Source organism: Sciurus carolinensis, chromosome 16 (genome assembly GCF_902686445.1).
Source record: "Sciurus carolinensis chromosome 16, mSciCar1.2, whole genome shotgun sequence".
Taxonomy (NCBI): Eukaryota; Metazoa; Chordata; class Mammalia; order Rodentia; family Sciuridae; genus Sciurus; species Sciurus carolinensis.
The window spans coordinates 58,390,234-58,410,908 of NC_062228.1; the positions used below are offsets into that span (position 1 = coordinate 58,390,234).

General features: G+C 54.8%; 2 protein-coding genes across 4 annotated transcripts; one reads left to right on the forward strand and one right to left on the reverse strand.

Annotated features, from left to right (window-relative positions):
* Positions 1–203: 203 nt before the first annotated feature.
* Rras (RAS related) lies at positions 204–4,132 on the reverse strand. The gene is made up of 6 exons (XM_047529036.1): positions 3,924–4,132; positions 1,948–2,035; positions 1,741–1,843; positions 1,538–1,646; positions 661–779; positions 204–587 (listed from the first exon to the last, which is right to left on the reverse strand). Exons 1-6 carry the CDS (start codon positions 4,074–4,076, stop codon positions 503–505), a joined length of 657 nt encoding a protein of 218 aa, XP_047384992.1. The 5' UTR covers positions 4,077–4,132; the 3' UTR covers positions 204–502.
* Positions 4,133–5,585: 1,453 nt separating this feature from the next.
* Scaf1 (SR-related CTD associated factor 1) lies at positions 5,586–19,751 on the forward strand. Of its 3 annotated transcripts, none has more exons than XM_047529125.1 (11): positions 5,586–5,710; positions 8,362–8,475; positions 8,732–8,789; positions 9,499–9,593; positions 9,839–9,966; positions 10,055–10,170; positions 13,010–15,850; positions 16,525–16,607; positions 16,855–17,073; positions 18,878–19,006; positions 19,316–19,751. In XM_047529125.1, exons 2-11 carry the CDS (start codon positions 8,368–8,370, stop codon positions 19,505–19,507), a joined length of 3,969 nt encoding a protein of 1,322 aa, XP_047385081.1. In that variant the 5' UTR covers positions 5,586–5,710; positions 8,362–8,367; the 3' UTR covers positions 19,508–19,751. The 3 variants fall into 3 exon arrangements, with proteins under 3 accessions (XP_047385081.1, XP_047385080.1, XP_047385082.1); XM_047529124.1 differs by lacking the exon at positions 5,586–5,710 and adding an exon at positions 5,733–6,174; XM_047529126.1 differs by lacking the exon at positions 5,586–5,710 and adding an exon at positions 5,734–6,174 and having other exon boundaries at positions 9,866–9,966.
* The last annotated feature ends 924 nt before the right edge of the window (positions 19,752–20,675 follow it).

A 20,675-nucleotide genomic window follows, 5' to 3' on the forward strand; every position in this document is an offset into this window, starting at 1 on the left:
AAATTCTATTAGACATTAAATTTCATCCTAACAACATGCCAACCCAAATAGCAAAGGGTGGGCTCAAGGTGTTGAAGGGAAGTGGGGTCTGTACACCTGGCTCAGTTTATTCCCATCCTTTCCCAAGAAATGGGCTCTAGATCCCACTACAGTTCTAGAGGAGCAAGGCTTTAGAGTGTGCATGCCTTGAATTCATTTCCCTTTTAGAAAGCACCTCCTGACATTGGCAGTGACGTTTATTTTTCTGGGGGGGAGGTTATATACAGCAGTGACCCTGGAATTCCTCATCCCAGCAGGGGCTTGGGAGGGGGAAAAGAAGTGTTGGCAGAAGGCACACAGTGGCGTTTGGCCCAGAGGAGGCCAGGAAATAAGGGTAAAAGGTGCAGTGTGTCCTGGGAGACCCAGAGAAGGAAACTGAGGCTCAGCCAGGGCTTCAGGCCACACAGCAAGGTGCAAGGCAGCTGGTCCCTTCAGCTTGTGCCGGTTGCTTCTCCTGCCCGGGCTACAGCAGGACACAGGGGCAGCCCCCGTCCTTCTTCCTGGGGGCGCTAGGAGGGCTGGGTGGGAGCTCTTGTTCCTGGTATTTCCTGTGGGAAGCAGCTGTTGAGTCTGGGCTGGAGGGGATGGGGACCAGGGTGATGGGAAAGGGACTCGGCTCACCGGACAGCCCGCACCAGCTGCTCGAAGGCCTCATCCACATTGAGACGCAGTTTGGCCGAGGCCTCGAAGTAGGCCACGTGGTGGGAGGCGCTGAAAGCAGATGCTTCAGATCGGGGGACCTGGTGTGGACCATGAAGACACAGGAATCAGGTCCTCCTACTCAGGGTGACCCCAGCTGGGGAGGTAGACGTGTGCAATGTGTGCTACAATGGGGGTAACCTGTGGTGGCTCAAGGGGAAAGTTCCAGAAAGATCCTGGTGGATGCTGAGGGAGTTGATACCATTCAAGTGAGGAATCAGGGTGGTTTCGTTTTAGATAACTAGCAATCAGGTAATTAGCAGCCAGGAAGGGTGTGGGTTGGGGGTGTTGCTCAGTGGTAGAGTGCTTGCCTGGCATGTGTGAAGCCCTGGGTTCCAGCCCCAGCCATGGAGGTGGGCATGTAAGGGTGTTCTCGGCACAGGCCGGAGGCCAAGCACTGCCCTGAAGTGGGAAATTCCCATAGAATTTGGGGGAAGAACTGGGGAGCTATGGGAGGGTTGTGAGCAAGGGAGGGCATAGGCCAGTAGGGGGTTGATGTGAGGGGAGACGGGAAGACTGTGAGGAGAGGCTAGGTGGGAAAACAGGAAGACAGGGCAGAGATTCAGGTCTTGGAGGTGTGCATGGAGTGGTGCCCTTTGCCCCATTGTGGGGACAACTGTGCGCCAAGCCCTCTGGTGAATGAGGCTGGGGACCCAGATGATCCGACTTGGGGGATAACACATCCAAGTGAGGAGTGTGGCATTGGAGGGGGCAGGGATGCAGAAGTGCAAGGAGGATGCTGTGCCAGACGGAGCCTCCCAAGCCCACTGGGGTCCCCAGGGAAGGCAGCATCCCAAACCTGGCGCTGTGTCTCCAGATCCGCCTTATTCCCAACCAGCACAATGGGGAAGTCGTCGCGGTCCTTGACTCGAAGGATCTGGGTGAAGAGTTTGCCTACCTCGTTGAAACTGGGAGAGAGGCAGGAGAATGAATTCCAGCCCGGCTGGTGCCCCCCATTCATTCCCCTTCCTGTACTGATCTGCCACTGGCCACCTCTCTCACCTCTGCCGGTCATTAATGGCGAACACCAGCAGGAAGCCATGGCCAGCCCGCATATACTGCTCCCGCATGGCCCCAAATTCCTCCTGGCCCGCAGTGTCTAGGACTAAGGAGACAGAGGCATACGGTGGGAAGGAGGCTCCCCCAAACAGCCCCATGAGCCCTCAGCCCCTGGTGACACGCCTCCCACCCACTCCCAGCCGCCCTCACTGTCCAGCCGGGCTGGGATGCCATCCACAGTGCAGATCTTCGTGTAGGAGTCCTCGATGGTGGGGTCATAGTCAGACACGAAGTAGGACTGGTGGGGTGGGGAAAGGTCACTGTTACTTCAGTGCCCCTACAAGATAGGTCCCTGTCCCTGGTCCAGCCTTACTTTACCGGTCTCTCTGGTTACTGTCTCGCTTTCTCTGGGTCTCTATCCTTCCTGTCTCTCCAGGTCTCTATTTCGTTCCCTTCTCTTTGGGTACGTGAGCCGCTCCCTGTCCCAGTCTCCTTTCTCTGCATCTCTTTTTGTCCTCTGGTGTGAAGTACATCTTCCATATATATCATGATTACATCCTGGCTATGTGACATTGAACAAACTGCTTCCCCTCTCTGAGCCTCAGTTTCCTCATTTGTTCCTTAAGAACAGCAGTACACTTATTCAGCATTAGAAACTCAGGGGAAACCCCCATTAAATACTTAACATATCCTTTGGCAAACAGTAAGCAGTTATTGAGAGCTGTTGTTCAGAGTATCTGCCTGTCTTCTCTCTCTCCCTCCTCCCCTTCCCCCTCTCTCTTCCTCCTCCCCTTCCCCTCCTCCTCAAGCGGCCTCCAGCGTCTCCTCCCAGGGGAAGGTCCCAGTTCCAATCCGGCTGCGAAGAAGCTGCCCCACCCTCAGCCCCAGCCCCTCCCTTCCTGCCTGGGTCCTGCTGCCTCCAGCCAGGCCTTTGGCCAGCTCTGGTCTGCCCCTGGGTACAAGAGGCTCAGGGCTGGAGCCTTTCTCAGCATGGGTGGGGCTCACACAAGGTGCTTGTTTGGGGTCTCTTGGGTCTGTGACCCAGGGGGCTGCCACCCAGGGACCTCTGCAGTAGCACCTAGGGGCATACACTTTTCAAGGGTTTTGCTGAGGTGGGAAGGGTTTCTCCTGGGAATATGGTAGAGGTTTCCTGAGAGGAGATGGTTTCCAGGAGAGGTGTGATTTGGATGTTGGGGGTCTAAAGGCTGCATCCTGTCTGCTGGAGGTGTGCTTGGGGTAGGAAACAGGTCCTGGATGGGGTTGTGGCTCTGAGGGGGACTAGGGGAGTGCCTTCAAAGTACATCAGGAGTTCAGGTGTGAGGACTGGGGGCCAGCCCTAGGGAGGAGGTTTGCAGGTACTTGAGAGGTTTGTCATAGACTAGTCTTTGAGGACTTATAATGCATTTATGGGGCCAAACTCCCAAGGAGTAGGAGCAGGAGTATGAAGAAGATTGAGCTTCTTGCATAGAGATGATTTGGGGACTTCCCAGAGTTTCTAAGAAAGGCTCAGGGAGCTGGAGTGGAGGAAGACTGGACATGAAAGAGTGGCTGGTTATCCTTGTGTTGGATGGAAAAATGGAGGACTGGCAAATGGGGGATTGTCAGATCTTGGAGTCTCAGGAGTTTTCTGGAATGGCTTGGGTCTGAGGGGGAAATCTCAGAGCAATGGTTGGAGGGTGCCTGTTTCAGGACTGAGTGGTTGCAGAAGAACCTCAGAGTCAAGGTTTGGGCAAATTTCTAGATGCAGGGGGAGATCCCTGAAGGGGCCAAGAATCCCCACTGGGGGAATCTCAAAGGTGCTGAACACAGCTGTTCTTCCCATTAGCCTCTGAGGGGAAATAGGGTACAGGGCAGAGGGGGTGGTGAAACCCCACCCCCACCCCCGGGAGTGCTTAGGATCTGAATAAGGCGACTGCTCTCTATTTAAGGTGCTCTCAGGATGTACTCAGAGCCAGGTCAGCAAAGAAGCTGAAGGGATGGTAGGTCTCAGGATGTATGAGGTGTCCCGCGTGCAGGGGGTGGAGACCCTGGGGGAACTTAGAGTCGCAATCCGATGGGAGCTTTTAAGATTTAGAGGGCATTATAGTAAGGTCTCAGTGATAGGTCAAGGGGACACAAATCTCAGGGATCCCCCAAAGGACTGAGGTCTGGGTCTCGGGGACCCCTCCCGGGTGAGGGCCCACTACCTGGATGAACTGGATGGTCAGTGCGCTCTTGCCCACGCCGCCGCCGCCCACGACCACCAGCTTGTGTGTCTCGCTGGGCGGGGGGTCCCCGGGTCCCGGCCCCCCGCCCCGGGGCCGCCCCCGCCCAGTCCCGGACGCCGCCCCGCTGCTCATGTCGCCACCGCTGCTGCCGCCTCTGCTACGGCCTGGGGGGAAACCGGGCGGGACTCGGGGTAGGGCTACGCTAATAAGGCTACTGCATAATCATGAGCTCCGGCCAGAAGGACTCGCGTCTCGGGACACTTAAGGAGGAGGGGAGACCAGGGAAAAGGAGGAGCTATGCTAATAAGGGCAGGGGAAAGGAGTTCGCGGCAAAGGGGAATTCCGAGTGGGGCGGGGTTATGCTAATGAGGATCTGTGCTTCCCCGGTAGCGCCACGCGCTCTCAGCAGGCGGGCCGACTGTGGGCTTGTTTATGCTAATAAGAACTCGTTTTCCTGAGAGATTGGAGGGAAGCTCGTTCGGGGTGGGGCTATGCAAGTAAGGATCTAGTGACAGAGCTCGGAGAACCATCCTCTGGGTCTCATTCTGGTAGGCGGGGCTTGCCGACTCGCGCGCGTCCGTATATAGGGCGCTGGAAGTAAGACGCCGATCTCGAAGAGAGGCTCCACCTCTGTTCTGGGATCCTAGCCAAGCTCTCGACCCGAGCATCTGGGCTTGAAGCCGGAGTCTCCGCCTGCTAAGGGACCCAGGCTTCCGGTTCCCGCTGCTCCAGCCAAACGGAAGACAGACTGGGAGGGGAGAAGGGGCCCTGGAGGGAAACAGCAGAGTAACGGGGCAGGGAGGGGCTGTGAGATCACTGCATTCCTAATCCATGAGCCAGCTAGCCCAAGTCGGGACGCCCGGGTCACGAAGGGCCTGGGGCCAGGATTTCTGGGACTTAACGGGGGAAGCCGAAGGCCCAACACTTGGGTCCTCAGGAGAAAATAAGGCTGGAGACGAACTTCTGGGTCCTGGGGAGGAGAGGGCTTGGGGGTTCTTGGTTCAGTACAGGAGGGAGCTAGGAGTCTGTTGGAGGCTGGAGCCCAGAATTCTGTGTCTGAGGGAACCCGAATTCTTGTGTTCGTCTCAGATGTGAATCTGACACCTGGAATAGTCTGAAGGAAAAAGGCCTAAAGTCCTGACTTGGTTTTGAGAAGAGAGGACAGATTCCTGAATCCGAGGAAAGAGGGAAATCCTACTGTCAAAGGATTCAGAATTCGGGCTTTTCCGTCCTAAGTGAGGAAGCTGTAGAGTCCAGCTCCTTGGTTCTAAATTTAGAGGGGGGACTGCGGGATCTTGATTCTGAGATCTCCAGAATGTGGGCGGGGCGACTTCCAGCCCGTACTGCTCTCTCCTTGGAACTACAATTCCCTTGCGTCTGTTCTGCTGAGCAATTTTTTTACGCCACTTCCGGTTCCGCCGTCCTTTCCCCGCGCGCGCAGGGCATTGTGGGGCCTCACCGCGAGCCACAGCAACCCCGCCCACTTCACCTCTCACCTCCTTGCTGTCCCCGCGCGACGGAGGCAGCACGCGGACTACGCATCCCGGCGTGCGTCGCGCGTGCCCCGCCCCATGTGCCCCGCCGCCTGCTGGGAAACCGAGTCCGGTTTTCTTCCCGCCAGCCTTCAGGGCACCGTTCTCGGTACTTGAAATCCCGGCAAGCTCGGCGGCGACTTAGCTCCGCCCCTCTCCCCCCCTCTGCTCGCGAGCCCCGCCCCATCCCGCCCCGCCCCGCGCTGGGGCCGGAGCCGCAGCCCGAGCGGCGGGGTAAGATGGCGGCGGCGGTCCGGGCCGCGGGGCTCGGGCCTATTGGGGTGGGCGGGGCGGAGTCGGGTTGCTAGTTGTCCCCGGGTACCCCCCACACGCCACGGGGCCTGGAGGACTTAGCGGGGCAGTCTCGAACCCGGCTGCGGTGGCGAAGCCTGGCGCCTAGCAGGGGGCCTTCTCAGGGCCCCAGGACGCGTCTGTGGGTACCAGGGGGCGTCTACGGGGTGTCCCTGAGAGGACTGGGGGCGTCCGTAGGGCCTGGACCGAGCACAGGGCCTGCTCTCCATCATATACCTGGACCTGGGTAGTGTCTGTAGGCGCTGTAGCTCGTTTTTATACGCAGACCGGAGGATAGGGTCTGCTGAGTGTTTTGGGGCCATCTTGAGATCTTGAGCTGTGTCCCAGGGGTGAAGGAGGTCTGCAAGAGCTGAGGAGTATCTGCAAAGCCACCTACAGCACCTGGGGTATGTCTATTAGGACTGGGAAGTGTCTACATGGGTTGGTCTTTGGATGTGGCTGATCTACATCGGTCTGGGACCATTTATCAGGCCTGGAAGAACTCTGGGGGCTAGAAAAGTCTCTTAAGACCACCTCGAGGAATGAAATGTATCCTCCCAATCCCCGTCAAGGATGGGAGGCAAATATTGTGGTGTATTAAGAATCGTGAATGGGTCTCCAAGTGTCTGATCCGTGTGACAGTTAGAAGCACCTGGAACCACCCTAGGGTGGCTTTGATGTGATTGCAAGAATCCAGTCTGTAGGCTTGAAGCAAACTCAAATGCTTTTTGGGGACAGATAAATGTGTGGAGAATAATGCAAAATAGAGTGTTAGTAATTTTGCCCAGCTCAAATGTACTTGCCCTTCAGAAAGTAATTCACATGAAAATTGCTTAAAATTTTTGCATTGTCCTGAGGCTGTAGAGAGAGTTAGAATTAGTCCATGTAAGTCTGAGAGAGTCTGTAGGGTCTTCTACACTTACTCAGCACAGAGTTTTCGAATTCTTTTAACCTTGATTGGCATTAAGGAATACATTTCTCATTGAGACTCCGTGTATACCAACATATGTATGTAACTAATATGCAAGTTCCATGAATTGATATTTCCACTTTCTACTTGTGAATCAATGTGAAGAATTTTCTGTTATGTTCTATTTACTTTTTGCAACAAGCTATTTGTGATGCACTAACCTGCTCTAGGACTCTGTAGTTGAGAACTACAGTGTCTGATGAACCTTCTAATGGCTAAAAGACCTAAGCAGCTGAGGGTGTGGCTCAAGAGTAAGGGCGATTATAATATGCTGCCAAGGGGTTTTGGGTTTTCAAGTCCATAGGCAGGAAATCTTGGATATTTGACAGTCACTATTCTAGGTAGCATGTGCTTCCTAGGAGGTGCTGGAGAGCAACTCCAGTGCTGGGAACTGTCCTCAGGACTGGAAGGTATTGAGTGTTGGCTAGAGAAACTGGGATACAGTATATCAGGGCAAGGTGTGTCTGTGAGGAATTAGGGAAGAGGCAGACTTTTAGAATACTATGAGGTTGAACTTGTGAATGGAAGATTGGGCACAGTGTGAAAATCTATAGTAGGATAGAGACCATTGCTGAGGTCTTTTCTTCACAGATTTGTAGCTGAGGAAGTGGGGGAGACAGATGTAGGGGAAACCGGGAAATTAAGAACTAATGATATAAATGCTATTAGTGTGTATTGAGCACTTGGAGTGTGCTAATTCTGCTGGCTTTTAATTCACGGCTATACTCTGAGATAGATGCTACTATTTTGCCATTTACAGATAAGTACTGAGTATGGCTTAGGGATTTTGAAGCTTTCTAGGAATTTTGAGATTGGGCATTGTTTTCTGAGCAGCAGATTTGACAGTTATGACAAAGCTCACAGCTGTAATGTTCATATTTTCTGAAGTCCTAATCAGGACATCTGCCAGTCTGAAGGATGCTCTTTCAGCTGCTTAACTGGACATTGTAATCTTAAGAATTTCTGTGGCATTGCCAGAGCTTTGGCCATGCTTACACAGGACAGGCAATAAGGTGACAGGCAAGTCACCTGGGGAAAGCATGCTTTTCTTTAGTTTAGCACTTTTGTTTTAGAAGTGTCATTACAGATTTTGCAGACTAATCTCATGGCTGCAGTTTTAAATAGATCAATAAAAATTCTTTGGTTCCTCACCATCAAGGATAATTGATGCCCTGTGAAGCTGTGTGGTACCTGGCAGTGAATGCCATCTAGTACACTGGTGCATATATCAGTTAGGGAAAAGTGGGTTTAGGGGACTGTGGAACACACTGTTTGAAATCATAACACAAAAATGTCTCTGTTGGTCCCATGAGGGCAGGGAGTGAGGTCTTGAAGTTTGATAGGTTGTTGGGGGTGCCATGGGAACTAGGTAGCTAGACGTTGACATAGGTGACTGAGGAGACCTGTCGACAGCTGAAATCCAGGAAAAGAAAGAATTGTTCTAGTCCATGTAGGTCTGCACTCTCCCAGGGACAGGGTAGACTGGGACAAAGTGAAGGAGAAGGGATGCCAAAAAGGATGCTGATCGAGGCACTGTTCAAGGCCCTTGAGGTCTTCACATCGACCCTCTGCTTTCATCCCCTTCCCTGGCCTCCACCCCACACTGTTGCCCCTCGACCACCAGGTGACCATGGAGGAAGAAGATGAGTCTCGAGGAAAGACAGAGGAGTCAGGCGAGGATCGGGGTGATGGTCCGCCTGATAGAGACCCCACACTTTCTCCTTCTGCCTTTATCCTGGTGAGGCTGCTGGACTCCTGGAGCTGAGGGAGGAGGAAGTGCTGGGAGTCCAGATTCCAGGGCCCTGTCTCTGGGGCCCTATGGGGAGGAGAGCAGGGAGGAGGCTGGGGGCCTGCATTCTTGGCTCAGTACTCCTGCCTGGTGGTAGGGGTGTCTGGAATATTTTGTCTCCCAAGGAGCAGAGGTTGCAGAGGGTAGTTTACCTAAGGCCTCTGACTCTTGGTTCTTCCCACCCCCTCAACCCCTTTTTCCCCAGCGGGCCATTCAGCAGGCTGTGGGAAGCTCCCTGCAGGGGGATCTGCCGAATGATAAAGGTATGGTGGGTTCTGGTTCCTTTCAGCTCACCTTCTCTGCATTCTTTATCCCCATATCATTTGGATAAGCTTTTCCTGGGGCTACTGGGTACCACCCTTATGCTGGGTACAGGGAGCCAAAGATAGGCTGGACCTCATAGCTGCCTTCAGGGGCCCACAGTCCAGTGCAGGGGAGACACAGTCACAGCCTAGAGGTAGCCCGAAGCACTCTGAGAAGGCAGGAGGTTCCCCAAAGTAGCATGGAGGGAGAGGGTTGGCGAGGCTTCCTGGGGGGTGACAGGTACACTGGGTCTCTATGAATGTATCAGAGTTGTCTGATTGGAGGGAAGCCTGTTAGGTGAGGGGACAGCAGGTGTGTGGCACAAGGGCATGGCATTGAGGAACCGACTGCTTCCTTGGGGCTAGGTGCAGGAGAGTGTGAGCAGTGTTGGGGTACATGGGGGAACAGGAGAGGTCTGTGGGGACTGGGTTGTGGCAGGGCCTGAACACCAAGCTGAGACATGTGGCCCTCCATCCTGTGAGCATGAGGAGGACAACTGGGTGAGAGTTGGAGCCCAGAAGGGGCTGTCGGGAAGCCCTCGCAGGGCCGGAGTTGGGAGGTGCTGCATGGTTCCGTCAATCACTAGAACAGGCTCCTCTTCTTGTCCCCCATGAGGTCTTTGTGACTAGTTCTCTGTCTCCAATCCCCCATGTAAATCTCTTTTTCTAGATGGCTCTGGGTGTCATGGCCTTCGATGGAGACGCTGCCGGAGCCCACGGTCAGAGCCCCGTCCGCAGGAATCGGGGGGAACTGACACGGCTACTGTGAGTAAGAGGCCTGGGTGCCTTCACTCTTGGTTTTAAAGGAATGGGAGTGGGGAACCAGTCTCCTGGATCTGGGGTCTTGACAGAGAATGACAGGGTGTTCCAGGTGCCTAATCCCTGAGTCTTAATTTCTGATGGCAGGCAGGATAGAAAAATAGGTGTGACCCTGAGTTTTCTTGGGGTCTCAGTGTCTGGGTTCCTGAGAGGTTAGGGATGAGGGATATAATATTTGTGAGTTCTCACAGCATGGAGCCCCTCCTGGCCTACTCCAGGTGTTGGACATGGCTGCAGACAGCTTCCTCACGGGGCTGGTAAGCATCCTGGATCCTCCAGATACCTGGGTTCCCAGCCGCCTGGACCTACGGCCTGGCGAGTGAGTAATTGGGCAGTTGGAGTGGGAATTGCCCCCAATCTGAGAGCTGCAGCATCCCTGAGGCTTATCTACCCCTTCCACCTTGCAGAAGCGAGGACATGCTGGAACTGGTGGCCGAGGTCCGTATTGGGGACAGGGATCCCATCCCCCTACCTGTGCCCAGCCTGCTGCCCCGTCTCAGGGCCTGGAGGACGGGCAAAACGGGTATGTGAGGCCGGGGCAGAGATGGGCAGGTGGTCTTGGAGTTATGTGGGAGTCAGCTGTTTTTAGTAACAGTAGTGACAATCATGTCATTTAGACAAAAGTACTTAACTTTTTTCATATGAGATTGCAGTAAAAGTTCTGTGTACACATAGATGTATGTAAAAGAAAAACAGATGCTATAGGGAGGGATTGAGTGGGAGCAGTGAGCACATGTGAGACCCTTGGCATTGGGAACTCATCTCCCCAGGAAGGGAACTCAAGAGTCTCCATCCTCCAGAGGAGTTAACAGTGAGTAAGTAGGAAGGCACTTGCTCCAGGTCACAGCCAGGTGCTTAGTAGTGGGCCCCAGCCTTCTGCTGTGGTGGACCTCAGTCTAAAGTCCACATTTTTTAATTTCTGCAGTGTGTACTGTGCAAGTAAGAATCTGCTCCCCAACCTCGCACAAGGCAGTAACCCCCGTGAGCAGTTTAAACCGGTGCTTCTGCAACTTGAGCACACATCAGTCACTTGCACATCACTAGGCCCACTCCCAGGGGTTCTGATTTGACAGTCTGAGGGGGAGTCTGGGAATTTGTTTTTTAACAGTATGCTGCTGATTCTTAGGACTCCCGTAAGTTTAGACTTCACTTCTGCACACACAAATATATTTGTCAGGGAGAGTAGAGAGGAACATTTGCCTCAGTGTGGCATTATGTCAGCCATGAGCCCCAATTCCCTTGAAGAATGTGGCTCATACACTCCCTGTGCCAGGTCACATTTAGATACTTGGTGCCTAGGGTCCATGTCATTCTTGTGGGCCTGTGAATGTGTTTTGAAATTTCTCTTAAAGTCAGAGGCTGTAGAGGATAAGTAAACAATGGGTAGGGCAACTTTCCAATAAACCTTCATTCCAGAAACAGGCAGTGTGCTGGATTTGGCCCCTGGGCCTTAAGAGTATTAGAGGTGTATCTAAGACCTGATAGTTATTTTTAGGGAGACTCTGGGTCATATTTTATCTTTTACTTATTTTTCATGGTATAGGGACTTGTGCTTGCTAGGCAGGTGATAACAGCCCTATGTTTTAAACTATAGTTGGCTTTTTTCTTTTTCCTTTGAAAAATATTAAGACTTTAGGAAAAAGAAAACAAAACTCATCCATGTTCCTATCCTGTGTAGAGGTTATTTGAAAAAGTGTCATTCTGTGTTTCTGGATCACTATAATCTCTCAACTAGGTTATGACAATGGCAACAGTTGCTCACACTTTCCAGATCCTTCCTGGGCACCAGGTGCCATCCCCATTCCCTGAATCCTGCTGTCACCTGTGCAGGGTGAACACGGTTTTGCCTGCTTTCTTATCCTTCAGGCCCTTCAGCTGCTGACAGCCTATGAGCTGGACTTGTTACCTTTCCCTCTCTGCTCTGCAGTATAAACTCCCAGAAGGCAGAGATTGTTTTCTGTTTTGCTCACTGCTTTTTATCCCTAGTAACTGGAACAGCCTGGCACAAAATAGGGATTGGTAAAAATGTGTCAAATAAATGAGCCAAGTTCCATTTTGTAGATAAGGAAACTGAGGCAGACAGGTTGAGCCACTGCCTGTGGTCACATTACTGGTGAGGACAGGAATTTTGAAACTGGATCCAAGGCAGCTCTGGAAGTGGTTGACTCAGGAGCTGCCTTTGTAAACCCTTTGCTTTCCTCGTACTGGCCTCACCTGACCATGCCACCCTTGGCAAGACATGGTCCTAGTGGTATGAGAAAACAGCCCCCACATGCAGATATGTACATCTGAATCCAGGCCCAGTTCCTCACTAGTGGCACAGCCTATTAACTGTCTCCACTTGTGTGACATTTGACATCCAGAGTATAGTGCTTAGTGCAGGGGGCTTTTAGAAGGGTGAACTGAGCTCGGTGGCACACACCACTCAGGACTCTGAGACTGGGGCAGGAGGATCGTGAGTTCAAAGTCAGCTTCAGCAACTTAGTGAAGCCCTAAGCAACTCAGGGAGACCCTGTCTCTAAATAAAATACAAAATAGGGCTGGGGATGTGGCTCAGTGGTTGAGTGCCCCTGAGTTCAATCCCTGGTACCCCCTGACCCGCAAAAAAGAGGGGCAAACTAAGGAAGTAATCTGCAAAGCATGCGCCTGGCCCAGAGGAAGGAGCCAGCTCTAATCATTGCTCTTGTTCAGTGGTGTCATGAGTTGGGAGCAGGTATGGCCCTTTGGGTGGGTCTCATGGTAGAGCGGAGAACTTGGGGAGGACTTAAGCTGTCTAGGCACCTGAGGTCGCCACCTCCTGGGTCTGGACTAACTATTTCACCTTTTCAGCTTCATATTTGTCAAAATGGGGTAAACCCCCATGGGAGACTGTTGGCATTATAGGCCAAGGCTTGCTTTGGCCTTGGAGGTGGACTTGGGTTTGAACCCTGGCTTTCCTGACCCGGCCTGTATCTGCTGTGGTGGTGTCACCACTATTGGTCAAGGTGGTTCTTAGACTTCAAGGGCCAGCGTGTGATGCAAGGGGTCAGGCCAGTGCTGTTCCAGCCTGGGAGTGCTGGCTTAAGGGCCATCTTGACTGGGCTTGCACCCCGACTGGTCCCTGTCCTGTTGTGTGCCCTTGGGAATGATACTCAGCTCTTTACCTCAGTTGCCTCCCATGTCCAGTGGTCATGGTGCCTCTGGAATGGGATGAGGAGCATCTTCAGATGGCACACATGAAAAGCACTTGAGTAGTGCTGGTTGTACAGTGAGTGTCAGTGGGAGGGCCAGTGATGGGGCACTGGTCTACCTGCAGGCCCCTCCACGGGGGACAGGAAGGAGTGCCCCTGACGGTGTCTCTTGTCTGCCCTGTTCCTTTGCAGTTTCTCCACAGTCTCACTCTTCTCAACCCACCTGTGCCCGCCACCTCCTCACCCTGGGCACAGGAGATGGGGGCCCTGCTCCACCCCCTGCCCCCTCCTCTGCCTCCTCTTCACCATCCCCTTCTCCCTCTTCATCCTCCCCTTCCCCTCCTCCTCCTCCTCCCCCCCCTGCCCCCCCAGCCCCACCTGCCCCCAGATTTGACATCTATGATCCCTTCCACCCCACCGATGAGGCCTATTCCCCACCACCTGCTCCAGAGCAAAAGTATGATCCCTTTGAGCCCACTGGCTCCAACCCCAGCTCCTCAGCTGGGACCCCCTCACCTGAGGAAGAGGAAGAGGAGGAGGAGGAGGAGGAGGAAGAGGAGGAGGAGGAGGAGGAGGAGGAGGAAGGCCTGTCCCAGAGCATCAGCCGCATCTCCGAGACCCTGGCAGGCATCTATGATGACAATAGCCTGAGCCAGGACTTCCCAGGTGATGAGAGTCCCCGCCCAGACCCACAGCCCCCACAGCAGACTCCAGCCTCTGGAACACCACCCCAAGCGGACTCCACGCGAGCAGATGGAGCCACCCGACGGCGTGTCTTTGTGGTAGGGACTGAGGCAGAGGCCTGTCGGGAAGGCAAGGTCTCTGTGGAGGTGGTGACAGCTGGTGGAGCTGTTCTCCCGCCTCCCCTGTTGCCACCTGCCGATTCAGAGATTGAAGAGGGTGAGATCGTCCAGCCAGAGGAAGAGCCCAGGGTGGCACTCTCCCTCTTCCGGGCCAGTGGCAGGGCCCCCAGGCCTCCTCCAGCCTCCACGGCCACCCCTGCAACCCAGCCCCTGCCCCAACCTCCTGCTCCCCGGGCCCCTGAGGGGGACGACTTCTTGTCTCTGCATGCGGAATCCGATGGCGAGGGAGCTCTACAGGTGGACCTAGGGGAGCCGGCCCCCGCACCACCTGCTGCTGACACGCGCTGGGGTGGCCTGGACCTCCGCCGCAAAATCCTGACCCAGCGTCGAGAGCGCTACCGCCAGCGATCACCTTCCCCGACCACAGCCACTGCGACCGCCGCCTCCGCTGTGGGCCCACCCACTCGCAAGAAGTCTAGGCGGGAGCGCAAGCGCAGTGGGGGCGAGGTGAAGGAGGCAGCCTCGTCCTCTTCCGGCACCCAGCCTGCCCCGCCGGCACCGGCCTCCCCCTGGGACTCCAAGAAACACCGCTCTAGGGACCGCAAGCCGGGCTCCCACACCTCATCGTCCACCCGCCGCCGTTCGCGGTCCCGATCTGCCCGTCGCCGCTCGCGCAGCTCGGACCGTCGCCGTGGGGGTAGCCGCAGGTCGAGGTCCAGGGAGAAACGCCGGAGGCGGCGGCGCTCAGCCTCCCCGCCTCCGGCCACTTCCTCATCGTCGTCCTCTAGGCGTGAGCGGCACCGAGGCAAGCACCGGGATGGTGGCGGCAGCAAGAAAAAGAAGAAGCGGTCACGTTCCCGGGGTGAGAAGCGGTCTGGGGATGGAGTCGAGAAGGTTTCCGTGCCCACCCAGCAGCCCTCAGGCTCCACTTCCGCAAGTGGTGAACGGGACAGCCGCCGCCGGGGGGCCGTGCCGCCTTCCATCCAGGACCTCACGGACCATGACCTCTTCGCCATCAAGCGGACCATCACTGTGGGCCGGCTTGACAAGTCCGACCCCCGAGGACCCTCGCCGGCCCCAGCCTCATCACCCAAGCGTGAGGTCCTGTACGACTCAGAGGGACTGAGTGGGGAAGAGCGGGGCGGCAAGAGCAGCGAGAAGGACCGTCGGCGCTCAGGGGCTGCCTCCTCCTCTTCTTCCTCCCGGGAGAAGGGATCTCGGCGGAAGGCTCTTGATGGGGGGGACCGGGATCGGGACAGGGACAGAGACAGGGAGAGGGACAGGTCATCTAAGAAGGCCCGGCCTACCAAGGAGTCAGCACCTTCCTCAGGGCCCCCACCAAAGCCTCTGGTCAGCAGCGGCTCAGGCTCCTCCTCCTCCTCCTCTTCCTGTTCCTCCCGGAAGGTGAAGCTGCAGTCCAAGGTGGCGGTTCTGATCCGAGAGGGTGTTAGCAGCACCACGCCAGCCAAGGATACTGCATCTGGTGGCCTGGGCTCCATCGGAGTCAAGTTCAGCCGTGACAGGGAGAGCCGCTCCCCCTTCCTCAAGCCTGATGAGCGGGCTCCCACTGAGGTGGCCAAAGCTGCTCCGGGCAGCACCAAGCCCAAAAAGACCAAGGTCAAAGCCAAGGCTGGGGCCAAGAAAGCCAAGGGGACCAAGGGAAAGACCAAGCCATCCAAGACCAGGAAAAAGATGCGCAGTGGAGGCAGCAGTGGTGGCAGTGGGGGCCCTGTGTCACTGAAGAAATCCAAGGCAGATAGTTGCAGCCAAGCAGCTGGAACCAAGGGAGCAGAGGAGACTTCCTGGTCTGGGGAGGAGCGGGCAGCCAAGGCCCCTAGCACCCCACCCCCCAAGGCAGCCCCTCCACCTCCTGCACTCACTCCAGACTCACAGACTGTAGATAGTAGCTGCAAGACTCCTGAAGTCTCCTTCCTGCCTGAAGAGGCTACTGAGGAGGCTGGGGTTCGAGGTGGGGCAGAGGAGGAGGAGGAGGAAGAAGAAGAGGAGGAGGAGGAGGAAGAGGAGGAGGAGCAACAGCCTGCCACCACCACAGCCACCAGCACAGCTGCAGCTGCCCCAAGCACCGCTCCCAGTGCAGGGTCCACAGCTGGAGACTCGGGAGCAGAGGATGGTCCAGCAACTCGTGTCTCCCAGCTGCCCACACTGCCCCCACCCATGCCCTGGAACCTGCCGGCTGGTGTGGACTGCACCACCAGTGGCGTCCTGGCCTGTGAGTCCTCAGCTGGTGGGGTGGGCTGGTGTGCAGATGAGAAAGAATCAGGAAGGGTGGGAACTGATGGGTACATGTTTGAAGGTGGGGATGCCCCGGAAGGGGTAGGTATATAGGGACATGGGCTGGTGGTTGAGGACCAATCAGGGTGTTTCCAGAAGTTGTCTAAGTGTCGGGCATTCTGGGAGAGCACAGGGCAGATAGGTAAAGATGGCAGCCAGCACAGACTAAAGGAGCCAGTGGGTCTGGTGTTTACCTAGAGCTGGACTGGGATGGAAGGACCAGAGAAGATGGTTCGAACAGGGCACTGTGTCCTCTAGGGGCTGGCCGTCTTCTCTCCCAGACCTCAGAGTTAAGGAGAGAGGCTGGGACTCCATGAGTGGGAGGGAGGGGTTAGGACACAGTCTCAGTCTGCCACTATCTTGTCACTTGGTAACCATGGTGCCATATCCTCCCTAATCATGCACACACAAACTTTTGAGTCCTAAGAACATTCAGGGCAAGGGGTGATTCTCTTAGTGGTGGAGGCCCCTTTTTCCTGTTCTAAGTGTGAAGCCTTGTGGCTTGTCTTGGGGCCAAGGGTGGGAGACAGCAGCAGCAGGTAGTTAGGTGAGGTTCATCATCTCTCCTGTCACCTCCTGATCTCCGTGTCATCACTTCTGTGCCTTCTACAGTGACTGCACTTCTCTTCAAGATGGAAGAAGCCAACCTGGCAAGCCGAGCAAAGGCCCAAGAGCTGATCCAGGCCACCAACCAGGTGGGCTCCCCTAGGGAAGAGTCCCCACAGGCCCCTCCTTTGTCCATTGCCTCTGGTTAGGAGAAGAACTACAACTCCCAACAGGCCTTGGGGCAAGGTATTGGCCAGAAGAGGAGCGTGTTGCCCCAGATTTGCTGGAAAATCAGGGTGGGAACAGTGGGGGTATAAGTTCCTTTTTCCCCCTCCACCTTCATTTGCTCTTTGCTCATCCCATGCAATGCCCCCTGCCCTCCACCTCTTCCCACAGATCCTCAGCCACCGGAAGCCACCCTCAGGTTTGGGGGTGGCCCCAGCTCCTGTGCCCACCTCTCTGGGTCTGCCACCTGGCCCCTCCAGCTACCTGCTTCCTGGCAGTCTCCCCCTGGGGGGCTGTGGCTCTACCCCACCCACCCCCACTGGGCTGGCTGCTGCATCTGACAAGAGAGAGGGCAGCAGTAGCTCCGAGGGACGAGGGGACACAGACAAGGTGAGCTGGCCTCAGAGGGATGGATTAGTCAGTTGTTAATGGTAAGAAAGTAAATTTCCATTAGAATGGATGAATGGGAAAGGGAGCTGGCAGGTTTTTAAAGAGAATTATATTTATATGTGTGTATATAAATACACACATACATACACATTCACACACAGACAAGTCTGCCTCTCAATTACTTGTTTTCTTCCCTTCTTTCTGTAAGTGGGAGGGGGTTATTTCCAAAAGAAGTCAAGAACCTGTTCCCAGATAAAGCAGGGAGGGATGACTGCCAGGCAAATACAGACACGGATTTTTCAATTCCTACTCTTGGGGCTCAGAAGCTGTTTACCTCTAGGTCAGGTCTGGATGCATTTCATTCTAGTCCAATAACACATATACAGCCAGTTGATGGTGTCGCCCACCCTCACCCATCTAGTGGAGGGTGCCAAAGGGAAGGTCAGATACAGTCCCATAGAAATCCCCACATAAGAAACAGGTAGGGCCATAGTTGAACTGATCTCTTGTCCATGGCATGTACTATGTGCGGTGGGGCTGGGACAGTAAGGACCCCAGCATTGAGGCCCTTGCTTTGCCAGTTAAGACTGCTCTGGTCTGTCCTCCCCCATCTTCAGTTTCCACATCTGAGATGGGAGGAACAACCCCTTTCTTTCAACTATGTCTCTTTAGAAACCCACTTTCTGTTGGACTGGGAAAGCCTGAGGAGTCTCTCAGTAGAGCTCCCCCAACAGCTCAGCAGCTCATCAGTTTGCATCCTTTCATCATGTCATCCAAGGTGTTGCCCCACCGTAAGCCATAGTACCCTTGTCTTCCCAGGATCCTTTGCCTATTCCCATGTCTTTCAGCCCTGGGGCAGAGGCAAGAGTTGTCTGGATCAAGAAAAGGACCTCCCTGCTGGTGTTGCTGAGGGATTGTCCCTTGTGCCTGGCAGGGGACTTTTGCTGAACTAAATTTGTTCCCCTTTTGGTGATTCCCAGTGACTTTTGCAAAGATTTCACTGAGGCAGGGGTGCTGCTGTTTTTAGCTTGACTGTGGAGACGCCTAGCTTTCTGTTCAAGGATGGAACCTTTTCTAAGAGGCTGAACTTTCTACCCTGTTCCATGATAACCCATCTCCCTTTGAGTCCATGCTGTGTCCAGCCTGTGCTATGTTCTCAGTGGACATCACCTTAGGCCTTCCCATCTGTATTGCCCATTTTACAGATGAGCTAGAGGTTTGGTTGCTTACAGGAGTGGTAGACCAGGACTCCAATGCCAGTGTACCATCTGCACAATCTGAGCTCAGACTCTGCGGGCCACCTGAGCTCAGCCACACACCCCTGGCCTCCAAACACACACTCCTGTGTTTCTAGCCAGGGTTCTGGCTTCCCTGAGTGCCCCCTGGTCCTGCTGTCCATCAGGAGCCAGGGCAGGATTATGAAAACCAGGGCCTTGTGATGTTTTCCTGCTGCAGTCAGTAAGCCCTAAATGTCCAAGTAAAACTGGTGTAGTTGCTTGGCTAACATTTATCTCTCCAGTGAACGGTGAAGCAGGGGATACACGTGTCCTGGTCATTGTCAGGCCTGGGACAGCTTAGGGTCCAGCATAGAGATGCCCAGTGGGCCAGTATGACTGACAAGGAGACCCTAAGCAGGACTTCCACCTTCTAGCTCTTCTGCCCAGTGGGCCAGTGTGGATGGGCCTCACTGGATGATCAAGGAGGCTAAGCTGGCATGTAGAGGTGAGTGGAGGCCTGGGGGTTCATGTGGCATTCATGTGGGCTTTGCTGTCCCTTTTCTTTCACCCTGTCACCAACACACCAGTATCTGAAGAAGCTGCACACACAGGAGCGGGCAGTGGAAGAGGTGAAGCTGGCCATCAAGCCATACTATCAGAAGAAGGACATCACCAAGGAGGAGTACAAAGACATCCTGAGGAAGGCCGTCCACAAGGTGGGGGGGTGCAGGGGGACAGATGCTGATAATGAGATGGAGGGAGGGATGTGTACAGACCCATGTCTGCACATGGGGAGATGGGGTGAGGGGTGGTTTTGGAGGTGAGGAGGGTGACAGGATTTCCCCAGGGTCACCTAGGCCTATTCTGGCTACTGGGGAACCCATTGCCACAAGGTCCAAGTGTGGGCATTGGTCTAGTCATTGGGGGAGTGGCTCCCATCCGAGCCTCAAAGTGTGCTTGGTAGTCCCCGGTGAAGGGAGCTACAGGGGGCTCGCAGTGACTCCAGGTATCCCCTGGCTCCCCAGATCTGCCACAGCAAAAGCGGTGAGATCAACCCGGTGAAGGTGAGCAACCTGGTACGGGCCTACGTCCAGCGCTACCGCTACTTCCGCAAACATGGCCGCAAGCCTGGGGATCCCCCCGGTCCCCCCCGGCCGCCCAAGGAGCCAGGGCCCCCTGATAAGGGTGGCCCAGGCCTGCCCCTTCCTCCTCTCTGAGACCCACATCCCAGCCACCCCCTCTACCCTTCGCCTCTTTGAGATTCTGGACATATTTATGGCTCCATCTCCCTTCTTCCCTCCCCAATCAGTGGGATGATTGGGGGAGGGTCGCTGCAGGGAAGAGGAGAGCCCCTGCCCTGCCCAGCCTCTGCCCATCTCCCTTGCCCCCAAGCCTGTCCCCATTGCCTCTCCCCTGTTTGTGCCCCTCCCCCAATTTCATTAAAGATTTCATGAAATGTTATCCCCAGCCCCATTATTTTAGCTTTTTTTTTTTCTTTCTTTCTTTTCCCCAGATACAAAATTTAGGACAGTAGGGGAAACCCAGGAGGCTTAGCCTATGTGTGAGTGTGAGAAGCAGAGACCAGACTATGTGACTTAGGGCAAGGGCATTGCTCTCTGGGCCTGTTTCCTTATTTGCAAAGTGGGTGTCGTGAGGATCACACAAGACACAGGCAGGTGAAACATTTGGCATAACAGCTGGAGGGTAGTAAGTTGTTGATGAAAAGTGATGGTGATAGAAGGAAGGTCCTAGACCTGTCCCCAGTGTCTTCTGAACTCAGGGCACCAGGGTGCTTTTCGGCTTCCTTGGAATTGTCCCCAAATGCAGGATCTTCACCCATTTGTGTTGGATTTTCTTTTCAGTAGCCCTTTTAGGCTGGGATGACCTAATCCCCTCTCCTGAGGGAGACTGAGGCCAGTGAGTTGGCTGCCTTAGCTTCTGTCATTCCCCTTTCCAGAAAGGCAGCCCAGCTAGGAGGAGTGGTAGGACCCTGGGTCACTGGGACACACATGCTTCACAGGCTCCAGGGGTAGCTGCTAAGCCCCTTTACAGTTCTTCATTCTGACCCTAACAAAGGAAGCCCTAGGCCCAGAAAGAAGGGACATCTGCCCAAACTGTTCATAGGTAAGGCAGGGCCTTGGGGCATCCCTCACAGAGTATGAGCCTGGAGCTGGCCCTGGTTTCTGACCCATCTGTTTCTTTGTGACCTGTGTCTCTCCAACTTCAGTGTCTTGGGTTTGTAAAATGGGGTGACTGTCGTTTCACCAGGTCCCTGGTAAGAGACAAAGAGTGTTAGATAATCCCCCCTGCATGGTTCCTGGTCTCCACAAATTGAGTACCTTAGATATGATAACTTCACAGACAGATAAACCTAGACCCCAGCAG

What these genes read in the sequence shown, in the direction of transcription:
- Scaf1 (XM_047529125.1), top strand. Translation starts at nt 8,368, where the DNA reads ATGGAGGAAGAAGATGAGTCTCGAGGAAAGACAGAGGAGTCAGGCGAG. An exon ending in TGATCCAGGCCACCAACCAG is followed by an intron (nt 16,608 to 16,854) that starts GTGGGCTCCCCT and finishes CTCTTCCCACAG; the next exon opens with ATCCTCAGCCACCGGAAGCC. An exon ending in GACGAGGGGACACAGACAAG is followed by an intron (nt 17,074 to 18,877) that starts GTGAGCTGGCCT and finishes CCAACACACCAG; the next exon opens with TATCTGAAGAAGCTGCACAC.
- Rras (XM_047529036.1), bottom strand. Translation starts at nt 4,076, where the DNA reads ATGAGCAGCGGGGCGGCGTCCGGGACTGGGCGGGGGCGGCCCCGGGGC. An exon ending in TGACCATCCAGTTCATCCAG is followed by an intron (nt 2,036 to 3,923) that starts GTAGTGGGCCCT and finishes CCACCCCACCAG; the next exon opens with TCCTACTTCGTGTCTGACTA. An exon ending in ATCTGGAGACACAGCGCCAG is followed by an intron (nt 780 to 1,537) that starts GTTTGGGATGCT and finishes GGTCCACACCAG; the next exon opens with GTCCCCCGATCTGAAGCATC.